A 13,994-nucleotide genomic window follows, 5' to 3' on the forward strand; every position below is an offset into this window, starting at 1 on the left:
CAAATTGCCCATTAAAATAGACAATTGTGCCTAATTTCTTAAATCTAGGTCTGAAATTGAATATTTCATTGCTCTAAACTGTAGTGTCTAATCTTCGCCAATGTGTACGTCGTTTTGAAGTAATGTTCGGATCTACAGTAGGCCTACTAAAGGCTACATAATAACAATCTTTCTCTCAAAATTAAATAATAATAAACATTTATACGGACAAATATTAGTGACAGAAATTTGGTGTCGGTGTTACTTCTCTGTTCTTCGGACATAAAATACTATCTACATAACTAATAAAAAATTATATCATTCGTGTCACTGAACATTCATCTTTATTTTTCCTAAAAATAACTCACATTTTCCCATTGTTTTGATCCTGCTGGAAATTAAGGTACCGGTATCCTACAAATTATTATCGATTTATTAAATTACTGACTTGTCAATACTGATTCATTACAAACCACATCTCTGTTTTATTATAATAATAATAATAATAATAATAATAATAATAATAATAATAATAATAATAATAATAATAAAATGGACGAACAGATGGACGGGCGGGCAGACAGACAGACAGACAGACAGACAGACAGACAGACAGACAGACAGACAGACAGACAGACAGACAGACAGATAGATAGATAGATAGATAGATAGATAGATAGATAGATAGATAGATAGATAGATAGATAGATAGATAGATAGATAGATAGATAGATAGATAGATTTATTGAGCAATATTATACTTAGAGATGTACTATATTATCAGAATTTTCTCTTAAATGCAATGCACGGGTTTTCTGACCGTACGTAACAAACAAACAAACAAACAAACAAATAAATAAATAAATAAATAAATAAATAAATAAATAAATAAATAAACAAATAAAATAAATAAATAAATAAACAAAATAAATAAATAAATAAATAAATAAATAAATAAAATAAATAAATAAAATACATAAATAAATAAATGAATTGAATGAATAAATGAATGAATGAATGAATGAATGAATGAATAATTAGACACTTAGATAAATATATAAATAAATAGGCAGGCATACAGATAGAATGATAGGCAGATACATAAATAAATTAAACAGATAAACAAATAAAATGAATAAATAAATAAATAAGTAAATAAATAAATAAATTTCAAAGTTGACATTGTTGTACAGACTAAAAGTTTAAAACAGCGAAAACATGTCAACAAACAAGATACTGCATATATGTGAGTGTACGGCACATGTTTTTATGCACTTGATAGAGTCTTATCTACTACCTACGTCCAATCGTTGCAAAAGAAGAAAGGTAATAGTGGAGGCAAGCATTCCATTTTAATTCCACAACTTGGGAGAGAGGTTTCTCATTCCTAAACTAGGTTAGGCTATTTAACTTCGAGGGAATTGGTTAAAGAAGTTTGATATTTGGCGACATAAGGCCGAGGATTCGACACAGATCACGTGACATTCGTCTTGCTGTTGGAAAACCTCGGAAAAAAATTCAACTAGTTAATCAGCCGAACCCACATCCAAACGCAAATCCGGGTACCAGGAAAAACGCGCCTGCCAACTGAGCTACGCCAGTGGCTGCAATGTATGTAGATAATTTTATTTATATCATTTACCTCTCATACCTTGGTCTGTTTTCAGGATGACAAAGACTTTGTTGCTTGTAATGTAAATTTCTTATTCATCATGATGAGCGAAGTGGATGTCATCAGGGCTATGGGATGTCATATCCATGTGCTTGTCTACATGTTTACAGACGCAATGTGTGTACACAACTCATTGTCTCATTTAGATCCCATAACCAGTCCTGTTAAGGATGCCACACACACACATATACTGCGTGTGTGTGAGACTTGTAATGAAAAAAGTCTTATTCATCGTGATGTGAGAAGTGGGCATCTAGGACAAAAACTGACATCAGGGCATGAGACCTCTGAAGGAAATAGAGATTGTCATGCAGAGAGTAGCGCGGCTTCTCCCATCATCGTGAGCTAAACAGATTTTCCTACTTCCAGTAGATGAACAAGCTTGATTGTAACAGCGCTAATGAATAGCTTACTGCGGTCGCATCATGAGTTCGCGCATTTCGCTATCCACTCCGCTCGTGTCGCGAAGTGTACAGTATCTCTTTGTCAGATTCTGTTATCGTTTAGCTAAATAGTGTATACTTTGAACAAACAGTTGAAAGCTGCATTCGAAAGATGCAATTTTGATTACTACAACTCATTCAGGGAAGAGGAAAAACTCAGTTACTTACGTAAAAATTAGTGCTATCGATCGATCAAAATATTTAATCGATAGGTTAATCGAGCTTTGATTGATTTGTAAAAATCGTTTTAATATATTGTTATATTACAAACCAACAGCTATTTTAGTTATTTACTAACATATTTATGAGACTTATAATTTACTTATTTATTTTTTAATTATGGTTTATTTAACGACACTCGCAATTGCAGATGTTATATCAGCGTCGCTGGTGTGCCGGAATTTTGTCCCGCGAGAGTTCTTTTAGATGCCAGTAAACCTATTGACATGAGCCTGTCGCATTTAAATGCACTTAAATGCCATCGACCTGGGTCGGGATCGAAACGTCGAGCATAGAAGGCCAGCGCTATACCGACTACGCTGCCGTGGCCTACTATAATTTATTGTGTCAATTTCTCCGGGAGTTTTTGAGACAAACATAAATTTAAAAACTATGAAGACTCACCTAGTTAATACTGCTTTATCCATGATTTTAAATATGGTTTATACATTGCGAACATTAATCCCTCATATCCATATATCGTAATGTTTCTATATTGTGACAACAGTCTTCCACAATTTACACGTTATATGATTCCTATAGGTCAGGGGTAGGCAGAACGTCAACGTCATATGAAACGTAGCCCGCCTTGCAAGACGAGGGGTGGTAGAAAGAGTGGGCTGGGGGGAGGAGAGGACTGAACTGCCCGAGTAGACTGAAAATAAGTAACCGAACTACATGATGTCTTAGCATCCTACTGATGGATCTGAAAATTACTCATCAGCCTATCCCGATGTTTTAACTCGTGAAGTGAAATCTGGTCCTCTACCATAAGTTGAAATTTGTAATTGCTCAAATGAATGTTGGTCCATCAATCGGTAGCGTGCTTCACATTTAACGTGTTTCATTTTTTAAAGAAATTGCCCACATATATATATGTCGAGCCGAACATTGAAATAAAACTAACCTATGACCTAAGCCTAAGGAGAGGATATTTCGAATTTTAGTGAATTTTCGGAAAATTTTTAAATGGGAGAAATGTTCCCTTATTTAGGCTTCTTTGAAAAGTTTCAACATTTTATAATATCAAAAAATGATATTCAGCAACGCTTTTCCCTTAATCAGTATTAATATTATAGTAAAGTACATGTGATAAGGGAGTTTTCTGTATGTCTCTTTATGGTGATAATATGAAACCCTTTAAGTAGTTTATTGCATACCAAACATGTTACATTTTCTTCCTGTGCACAACAAAATAATTTTTCTTCCCATTTTTCTACAAATATTCGTTCTTCTGCACTCTAAGTTTAATGATTTGGAAACAAACATGCTGATCGCCAGTTACCCATGTACTCTGCCTATCCTACGTGGAGTGAGAGTGTGTGTGTGTGTGTGTGTGTGTGTATGGAGGGATGCATTAGTGAACTGCCCCTGCGTGGTTATGACGTAAGATGCCGCTAACCGCATGAAATGCCGACCGCTTTTCCATGAACTATACGCCGTAATTTTTCTAGGTCCCTGCGATCAACATCAATGATCTAGACGTATGGTTTCTATATTTTGGCGATCTTCAACAAAGTTCTGCACATCATATGGTTTCTACATTCCGATCATCATAGTCCATAACCTACACATCAAATGGTTTCTATGTACATTTCAGCATTCATCATTTACGATCTACACGTCATATGATTCCTAAATTTCTGCGATCCTCCCTGGTGAAAATTTGTCTAACCCCCCCAGTTTCGTTCAAATGTTGTGTTTTCTTCTTCTTGATATTTCATAACACACCTCTTTAAAGTTATTTTATCTACAGGGTGTTTAAAAAATACGGGGCATAATTTCAGGTATGTATTTCCCACATGTAGACAATCAAAATAGTTCATTACAACATGTGTCCGGAAATGCTTCATTTCCGAGTTATGGCCTTCACAACATTGAAATTCACAGGAACGTTTTTCTTCCCGCAGGTCGTTATCATTACAGAAGATGTTCAAAATGTCCACCTCCTGCTTGAATACAGACCTCACATCGATGTCTCATTGACCTGCGAACACGATCCCAAACTCCAGGAGTATTGCGTATGTCCTCAGAACATGCCACAATTCGATTTCGAAGGGATTCCAAATCAGGCACCGGAGACGAATAAACCAATGATTTTAAATGGCCCCACAAGTAGAAATCGAGAGGGTTCAGATCAGGTGAGCGTGGAGGCCAAGCAATTGGGCCACCTCTACCCTATCCATCGATCAGGAAACCTTCGATCCAAGTACCGGCGAGCCGTACGACTCAAGTGTGCAAGAGCGCCATCATGCAAGAAGTGAATGTGTTGACGATTGATCAGTGGAGTGTCTTCTAAAACATGAGGTATGGCGTTTTCCAGGAAGTTTGTGTACGCCTGCCCCGTAAGTCTGTTTACAAGTACATGGGGTCCAACTAATCGATCACCAATGATACCGGCCCACATGTTGAGGGAGAACCGCACCTGGTAATGAGATGGAACAGTTGCACGTGGGTTTTCATACGCCCATACATGCTGACTGTGGAAATTTGTTATGCCATCTCGTGTGAACTGTGCTTCATCTGTAAATAATACTAAGGCAGGAAAGTTCGGATTTACACCACACTGCTGCAAGAACCACTGACAGAACCTAACTCGTGCAGGGTAATCTGCTGGTGACAGGGCCTGTACACGTTGCAAATGATAAGGATACAATTGATACTCTTTCAACAGTCTCCAGACAGTCGTATGAGGAACAATGACTTGCAACGCTACCCTTCGTGTGCAGATAGAAGGAGTCATGTTCACAGCCTCCAGAATCTCCTCCTGTGCTTCTGGAGTTGTAGATCTTGGTCGTCCCCTTCCCAAACCAGGAGAGTTAAATTTTCCATACTCGCACAGACGGTAATGGAGACGTACAAATGTCTTCCGATTTGGACATTGTCGCTGTGGGTACCTCTCCTGGTACAAACGACGAGCCAGCGCAGCATTGCCGTCCGCCTTACCGTACATGAAGTGTAGGTATCTCTGCCAGCTCTTGATTTGAATACATGTCGCACAGTCTAATGCCTATACAACACTGAATGTAACCTTCGCCTCGGAATGAACTGTCAGAGTGCCCTCTTAATGTCTCCTTTGACGGCAACGATCTGCGGAAAGAAAAACGTTCCGGTGAATTTCAATGTTGTGAAGGCCATAACTCGGAAATAAAGCATTTCCGGACACATGTTGTAATGAACTATTTTGAGTATCTACATGTGGGAAATACATATCTGAAATTATGCCCCGTATTTTTTAAACACTCTGTATAGCAAATTTTTCTGCAGTGGTTCTTAGTCCTATTCTTTTGTCCAGAACCTCCTTCACTGCATGCTTCAACAAATGTGTCTCATGATTTTTTTTTTTTACCTTTTTTCCCCACCTATAAATTTATAGAACATTGGCATCTGTAACATGTGAAGCACAAGAATTTTTGTAGGAATAATGAATTTAAATGCAGTTTGTCATAGGGATGACTGATACACGTATCACATATCCCTTGTATACTTTTACTCGAAAAAAGGTTAGGATAATCATTGTCTCAAGGGTGCCGGATATAATTACTTAAAAGATATGTAGATTCCTATCCCAAAAAATTATATTTGATAAATCTTATCCATATTATTGAAAAATGATAAGGAATACTATACGACACGTAATACTTACTTTCATCAGTCAGGATTGCAATTCTAGCTATAGATCAAATTCTTCCATTCCAAACTTTGTACAAATGACAACAAACCATCAAAAGGAAGTAATTATAAGTACGAATGAATCTCAGGACGGTTATTCTAACAATTACCCTATATCATATATCCCTATGTATCAACTATCCTTAGTGTCTCCTGCTAGAATTTCCCAACATATATTTTTCTTGCATTGCTCTATTTTCGTAATATAGTCCTGTAATTGTCACTAAACAGTTATTGTAGTACAAAGTTCACATAAAAAATAATCAATTGTAATACCTTGCAGATTACCAATAAGGTATTTACTTCCCAGTATCAAAATTGCTGTCATGTTTAGCGACTGACCTTTGGATCAATCGATAAGAATAGATGTAACTTGGAGTAGAGTGACGCAGCAAAACCAGTAAATAAAACCACCTGATCCTGCTTCCACTTTCCATTGTATCTTTAGAGCTCAAGAAAACAAGAGCATTGAGTTTGTTCTATCAAACGCAAAGGTAAATTCATTCATACGAAACTTGTGTAACATTTGTTTTGTATGCACATTTGATACCAAAGTTCGCTTTTAATACGCGAGTTCTGGTTTATCTTATCTGAACATTAAGTTTAGTATCCTCATGGTAATAATTCAAGCGTAATATATATGTCGTTGCAATTTTGCGTCGATAGTGCTCATCGAACTGAAAGCCATCTGTCACAATTTGTACACGTGAAATAATGTTTAACTTAGTGATATGTAATCTCAAGTAAGTAAAGTACAAATCTAATATGAAAGCTAGTTGCTTACCAGATATTAGTGGCTTGGACAAGAACGAACGCAATAGTGATAAGTTTAAGCTGTAAATCTTACTCAATACTTGGCGTACTAAAGTGTAACACTTGGCTTGGGTAATTTACTGTATATGTCATTGTGTAAGAAGTATTGTTTATATTATTTTAGTATTGCAATGCTTTTTTGGTTTAACATTACCTTTATGTAAGCTTAGAATATGATTAAGGTGATCTAGTTTGAAAAGCATCTCACAATTCAAAATAAGAAGTCGTTCCTAATCAATGGTGAACCAAGTCTGCATACTGTACACAATCATTCAATGATCTTAAATTTGTTTGCGATTCATTTTATATTCGTTTCATTTATGTATACCATAAGTTTTATATCAGTATTGCAGGTTTGAGCCTACAGAAAGTAAAAAATATACAATACATAGACGCAGATTAATTTAGTTTACAAACAGAAAAGTTCATTAATAGAGAAGAAGGTGTGAGTATGGAATCATTTTGGTAATCATGCTCTGAACTTTTTTCTTGGATCTTCAGAGATTTAAGAAAATCAGGCGGTGCAATGAAGACTGTAATACATGAATATTCATATTTTATAACATGTGAAACAAACACAACGTAGTTGAATATCTGATTTGTGCCTTATAAAAATTATTAATATTCGGAGTAGCAGTAAATGTATCTTGGTCTTTTATAAAGAACATCATTAGGGAAAGATTAATATTTCTAAATTTTGGAAAATTTACATGATGTCATTTTATGCACACTTCTCATTATTCTTATGAATTTATTTTGTAAACAAAAATACATCTTGGTTCAAAAGAGTTGCCCCAGACCATATTTCATTACCAAATTAAAATATGCAAATTATGTCATTTTAAGTGCGTTTATATTGCCAATTAAAATATAAGATTATCTTAATGTGTAATAAGAAGAGTTCAATTTAGTATCAAGATATTCTATGTGTGTTTTCCAGTTCAAGTGATTATCGAATTACAATCCAAGAAACTTCATGCTTATAGATTCTTTGACATTAGTTCCATTTAATCTAATATTGTAGGGAAAATATCGATTGAGTTTGGGTAAATGGAGATAAATAATAAAAATTAGTTTTAATATAAACGAAAATTAAACTTCGGACCCCTAATTATTTTCTATACAAATAAAACATATCAAATGCTAGTATTATTTAGTTTTTTGCTCACCCAGTAGTAGAATTTAGCTTCTTTATTCATCTGGAAAACAAAACTCCATTTTCACAAAAAGTGACTTAACCCTCTTTACCCGAACACCATCGACATGCACTGTTGTGTTTGCTAAATTTGATTACATTGGCCTTATTGACATTAAGTGCTAGTTCATTTGCATGAAACCATCCATTAGATTTAATTCTGTATTATAAGTGTTTATAAATCGATGGTATTGTTCACTTAAAATAATCACACTTCTATCATGTGGAAAATTATTTGCAGTTGAGGATAAAACATAAATAAGAAAGTAGAAACAATTTCCGTTTACAATATATGCTAATTTAGCTCACATATTTACTTTTCCATTAAGCGTAATAACCACATCTCCACAGCCTGTTAAAAATGTTTACAAACTTTGAAAGTAGATATATTTACCAAAGCAAAAAAAAATCAAGTTGTAATAAACGCGGGTCCAAAAATCGATACCTACTGAATTACAAGGTAACTGTTGTTATTGCTGCGGCAAGCTCTCTGTGTCAAGTTCTGTCATTAAATAATCAGTTCGTAGTAAAGAAACACGTGTTCCTTTGGGAATCCTTGGTTATTCATGATTTCATGAATCTGCTTACAAACACTCTCAATCTGCTCATGTACTAATTTCTCCAAGTCACTCACCGGCCGACCTTGAATTCCAGAGCGTCAAGAGGAAACCTCCGACCTGGCATAAACACATTAAAACCAAGTTTTGTCTTTTACACTCCAAGTATGGCACCTTTACCACTGTCACATGTAAACATCGTCTGTAAATTAGATGTAACTGTGTTTTAGAAGTACGTCTATGAGAAGTTAATTTTTTTTTACTTATTTCGATGAATATTATTTATATCAAAACCTAATATTGTTTATATTTTTTTCTTTTACGGAGGAAGAGCCCGAAGTCTTGCACCTCAGCCTGAGGTTTATTGTGCTTACCACTCTTCTTCTGTGAATGATATTTGTCGCCGAACGGCCGCGCTCTTGTACGAATACAGCACGCTGCATCTGAACTTTACTCGGGTTAATACCGGTTGGACGAGACGAAACGCCACCGAAGCTACAGAAAACTAGTCGTCCGAGTGCCACTATCTGCTCCCGAGTTTATGGCCCTATTTTTCTCGGACCAGATCCCGCGCAAAGTACATATAAATTAGTTCGCAAGGTCTAATTGAATGATTAACAGAAATCTAGCAATAATTCATAATTTTTTAACCGTTCTTGTGCGCAGTAATAATGAGATCGCAAATTTACTCAGACTTGTGCAACAATCGAGAGAATATTCTCGGACTATCAGATTCCGCGCAACAAAATATTGCAGAAAGCAGTTTTAAGTTTTGTGCTGAGTGCCGAGTGTGTAAGTTGTGTCCTGAGGAACAGCACAGAACAACGCAATTTATTTGTAATACTTTCGCAAAAAAGTCGTCGTGGGAAGGTGTCGCCGTAAGTTCCGTCGTCAATTTCCCGATTCCCCTGTGCTGGATAAAACAACACTATACCAACTAGTAAAGAAGTTCAAATAGACAGTATCTGTACAAAATAAGATGCTTCGTGTGAATAAACGTGTATTAACAGAGAAGAAATTGGACGAAATAAGTTTTCGGTTAGAGCAAAGCCCTCACAAATCTTTGCGCCGTTTAGCACAACAAGTAGAGGTGTCTAAAACATCTGTTCAACTCGCTACTAAACTATTAAAGTTAAAATCATACAAAACCCGTGTAGTGCACCAGCTTTTGGCCCCTGACGACGCAGCTAGGATTCATTTTTGTAATTGGTACCTTCAATCAGTGCAAGAACGAGGTAAGCTTTTATGATTTTATCGTACCGTATGTTACTATCGCTTTGGCGGTAAGCTTTTTTTTTTTTTATCATACCGCATATATGTACTACCGCGCTTTCACGGTATGAAGGCCATTCCTATAGCATACGGAGGCCGCTAGACTTTCGGTTAAACGGTGGCGTTTCGTCTCGTCCACCCGGGGTAGTATGGATGATGATAAGTGAATTAATGATGGCGAAATGAGTCAGAGGTCCAATGCCGAAAGTTATCCAGCAATTCTGTTTAAATTATTTCAGGAAAAACCCCAAAAAAACCCTTACCAGATAACTTGTCCCAACAAGAATTTTAACCAGGGTCCCTCGTTCCACGATCAGACATGCTAACCGTTACTCCACATCGGTGGACATTGTGTACATATTGAAATGTTTCTGTGAAATACACAGCTTTTCTAAAAAGAAATCTAAAGTTTACTTTAATCGTTGTCATACACACTGCACACCTTTTCTTTCATATATCAATATGTATTAATGCTACTGAGCTAAGTAATTTGTATTTTACCGACTTACACAGCGCACTCTGAGATACCTATTGCTGTTCCCCAAGAAATCACGCGACCTCTGTAGCTCTGTTGAGATCTATCTAAACTTGACGCATACTAAATCTCAGATATAACAGTGTGACCAAGAACTTACTAGTGTGAGTCATGCCTTAGATGACGTAATGGAGACCGGATATTCGTTCCCGAATACATTTTCGAATCCATTTTCCCGAACCAAAAATCGCGAAGGCCTATTTTGCGGAATAAACATTTTCCCAAGTCGGTTATCCCGAACCCACATTCCCGAACATTTTCCCGAATAGATTATCCAGAATTTACTTTGTATCATTTATAAAAAAAATAGATACCGGTATGTAAGGTTCTGTAGCAGCATCATAATATTTCATAAAATCAACATTTCGAAATCTTCAACGGACCTAGCATTACAGCCTTACGGAAAAAGTAAACATTAAAGTTACCGGTATTAATAAATGGTTACATTTATTACAAAAGTAGAAATGGAACAGAATGGAAAACACTTACCGGGATTGCAAGAAACTCAGAAAGAGAGAGCGTAAAGCAAGAACCATTACTATAAGCCAAGATACAAGAGTAAGAGTTATTAAAGACGACGTGGACTCTCCACATTCTCATGCAGCCAATAGAGAAGAGATTGATGCTGAAATTGTAAAAGCAAACCTGAAACGTATGGCAGACGAACCTCCTGAACTAAATCCAGGACAAAGTTTAAGAAATTAATGACAAGAATTTCATTCACGTGTTCTGATACTGCTACCGAAATGTGAACATTTGAAGAAAGCTATAAGGAGACAAGGATGAAAAGATCTATAAACCAATATCGCAAACATAATTTCAAGGGATTCCAGGGATATTAAAAAGACCTTTCAAGGCGACAACTACCTTCTATTCGATAGTTATAATGATGGTGCAGAGACTGAAAATCGGGTAATCGTGTTCGGAACACTTCAAAATTGAGAAATATTATACAAAAGTCACATCTCGGAGTATTAAGGCAGGAATCAATATATTTAGACAATTATTCACAATAATAGGCATATTTTCGGTGTTATTTTTGTTTCGGGAAATTTGCTTTCGGACAAAGTTATTCGGGAAATTGGTTTCGGGAAGGAATCTTTCGGGGGAATAGGTATTCGGGAAAATGCTTGGAAATTCCGGATAGATGTATACGAATGTGTGACACAACACGGATATCTTATTAGGTCTTAAGAACTCTCTTACTTTTATGCGTATGTGCCAATATGTTGCTTCCCGATTGATTTACACTTTAGGTTGTTTTCTAGCTTTTGTTTGTTTGGAATTGCTGTCTTCTTTTTCTTCCCGTCATTATAAAAGTAGGGAAAAATATCACATTTAAAAAGGTTCGGCAATAGTCATTTGGGAGATTTATGAGCATCGCAGGCAATACACACAAATTTTATCCTCAGTTAATCAAACTCGACCACGATGTTATTTGCAAGCAGAAGCAAGCGTGTCTAGACAGTGTTGTTCCTTATTTCAGAGCCATGGAGCCCTTGACGCTGCTGATAGGGGGCGCGCTGTTTATCGTCGCCATGATGATTCTGTTCTCTTCTGACAAAAACAAGTCACAGGCTTCCAAACAATTGAATAAGCTACCTGGACCTCCTACTTATCCAATTATTGGCACCGTACTGCCGTTGATTTTTCTGAAGAGAAATGGTAAGTACTTCAGATATCTAATAAATGTAGTTGAGAAACTAACTTTACATTCACTACAAAAATTCGGTGCTAGAAAGATGGGATATTTTCTTGATATATTTTTCAGTCCTATTTCTTTTGGTAATTCTGGAGGACGACCACTCTACGATTTTCATCCCCCCTCCCCCACTTACAAACGATGATTACATGCTCGACCTTCGAATGGTAATTTCGGAAACATAATTTCGACTGTAGCCTTACATAGCCTATCACAACCTAAACTAACTAAACCTAACAAGTAACTAACTTAAACAAAACTAAGCTAACCTAACCTACTCTAACCTAAATTAAAATAACCTAACCTAACCTAACCCAACCTAAATCTCCTTACATCATCAGTTGTGACTTCAGGGTATTCCTTAGCGAGATTATAAAATATGTTTAGTACAGTTTTATTCACTTCCCATTACAAGTTAAAGATTTCCTGTTTCCATTTGTACACGAAACTGATGTTTCAGATGAGATAGGACGATTATTCATTGCAAGGCGCTGAAGGCGAGTACTGATTACATTTTAAATATTAAATTGTTCACAAGTCTCATCCGTTTGCCGTAAAGTGTTAAATATTTGGCTATTAAAAAATTCGTGTAATAAATTTCACAATACCGTAAAAACCTCAACAAGTCTGTGTTTTCACGGTAACTCGAAAATAAATCAGAAGTTGTAGGCAGAAATTAACAGGTCATTCACGGTTTCAAAATATTAAAATAATACGATTTCAATCATGAATCATATAGCATTAAATTACTAAAAATTAATTAATTATTATGGAAACTACATTATGCTTCCACCAGTCTCCTTCAACTAATGCGAGAGATTCGTACCTGTTACTTTTGTTTATTTCCACTTTTAGTAAGAGCGACGGTAAGAGAATACTTTTTTTTTTTTACAAAAGAGGTAAGTCCGAACGATCGCACTCTTGCAGGTATCGTGACTCAGCACTCTAGTGTCATTTGTCCTTCAGCTTCAGTGTCTTTACGGTTTCGATGCAATCCCGTTGCAGTGCCCACCACTCCTCCCTGAAAGCATACTATGGCGCTCTCAGGCTATTCTCATTTGCACACCAATCACATGTACATACCATTTCATTTCTCTTTGACTTAATGTCATCGAAATGGGATCTAGTTCCGTTCTTTTTTTATTGCTTAATTGTTGGATTTTTAATTTTGTCCTTCCTGGAAATCCTAGCTGACATTCATAAAAAATCCTTTACTGTTGAGTTTAATTTTGCTATATTTCTTGCAAGTATTTTGCCCAAATAAAAACAAACAAAATTGATCATGTATAGGAAACTTAGACTCGCTACTGTCTATTATGGTACTGTGTCACCCATTTCTGTATGCCAGGAACAAATGCTTAAAGGAAGTGGGTAGTCTTACCAAATGGTTGTTGTGTATAAGTGAAATAAGTGAAGAAATTTTGCTATTACTGTTCAACTTTCGAATCTATAAATTTAAAATTTTTATGTTCGACCATGCCGAAATGTAGTAATTATACACCTGGTAGCAGTCCTTTAATGCATGTCATTAAAGTACACCTACTCATTAAAGTACAGGTGTTCAGCCAATGACAAGTCAGCTTACAGGTGTTCAGCCAATGACAAGTCAGCTTTGTACCGTTATAAAACCGCAAGTATCGATTATTCTCGGAAATGCAATCGAAAGGGAATTAGCGAAAAGTCACGGAGGCTGGAAATCCAATACTGTCGCAGAAGGTTATGTTCTGTTACTATAATAATTAGCGTTAATTGTAAATAATATTCAAATAAATTCAATTTGTCATCTCGTTTTTCAATGTCTAATTTAATTTCAATGTTATATCAAAGTTAATATTTAGTTTACTCTGTAGGTTTTTATAGGCTATCAAAGTCAATGTGGACATCTGTTCCTCGGAAAAAATCAATACTTTCGCGTCTGCGCACATCTCACAATTT

At 35.9% G+C, this 13,994-nt stretch overlaps 1 protein-coding gene and 1 long non-coding RNA gene across 2 annotated transcripts in view; one reads left to right on the forward strand and one right to left on the reverse strand.

Annotated features, from left to right (window-relative positions):
• The window catches only part of LOC138712145 (uncharacterized), a 204,356-nt gene that overhangs the window by 158,700 nt on the left and 31,662 nt on the right, over positions 1 to 13,994 (reverse strand). The gene's annotated exons all lie outside the window — the stretch shown is intronic.
• The window catches only part of LOC138712132 (cytochrome P450 4C1-like), a 28,290-nt gene continuing 20,980 nt past the window's right edge, over positions 6,685 to 13,994 (forward strand). The window contains exons 1-2 of the mRNA XM_069843591.1: positions 6,685 to 6,728; positions 11,844 to 12,022. Coding sequence (XP_069699692.1) covers positions 6,700 to 6,728; positions 11,844 to 12,022 — 208 coding nt within the window. The 5' untranslated portion in view covers positions 6,685 to 6,699. The remainder of the gene's footprint in view (positions 6,729 to 11,843; positions 12,023 to 13,994) is intronic.

The sequence above is a fragment of the Periplaneta americana genome, chromosome 13 (assembly GCF_040183065.1).
Source record: "Periplaneta americana isolate PAMFEO1 chromosome 13, P.americana_PAMFEO1_priV1, whole genome shotgun sequence".
Classification (NCBI taxonomy): Eukaryota; Metazoa; Arthropoda; class Insecta; order Blattodea; family Blattidae; genus Periplaneta; species Periplaneta americana.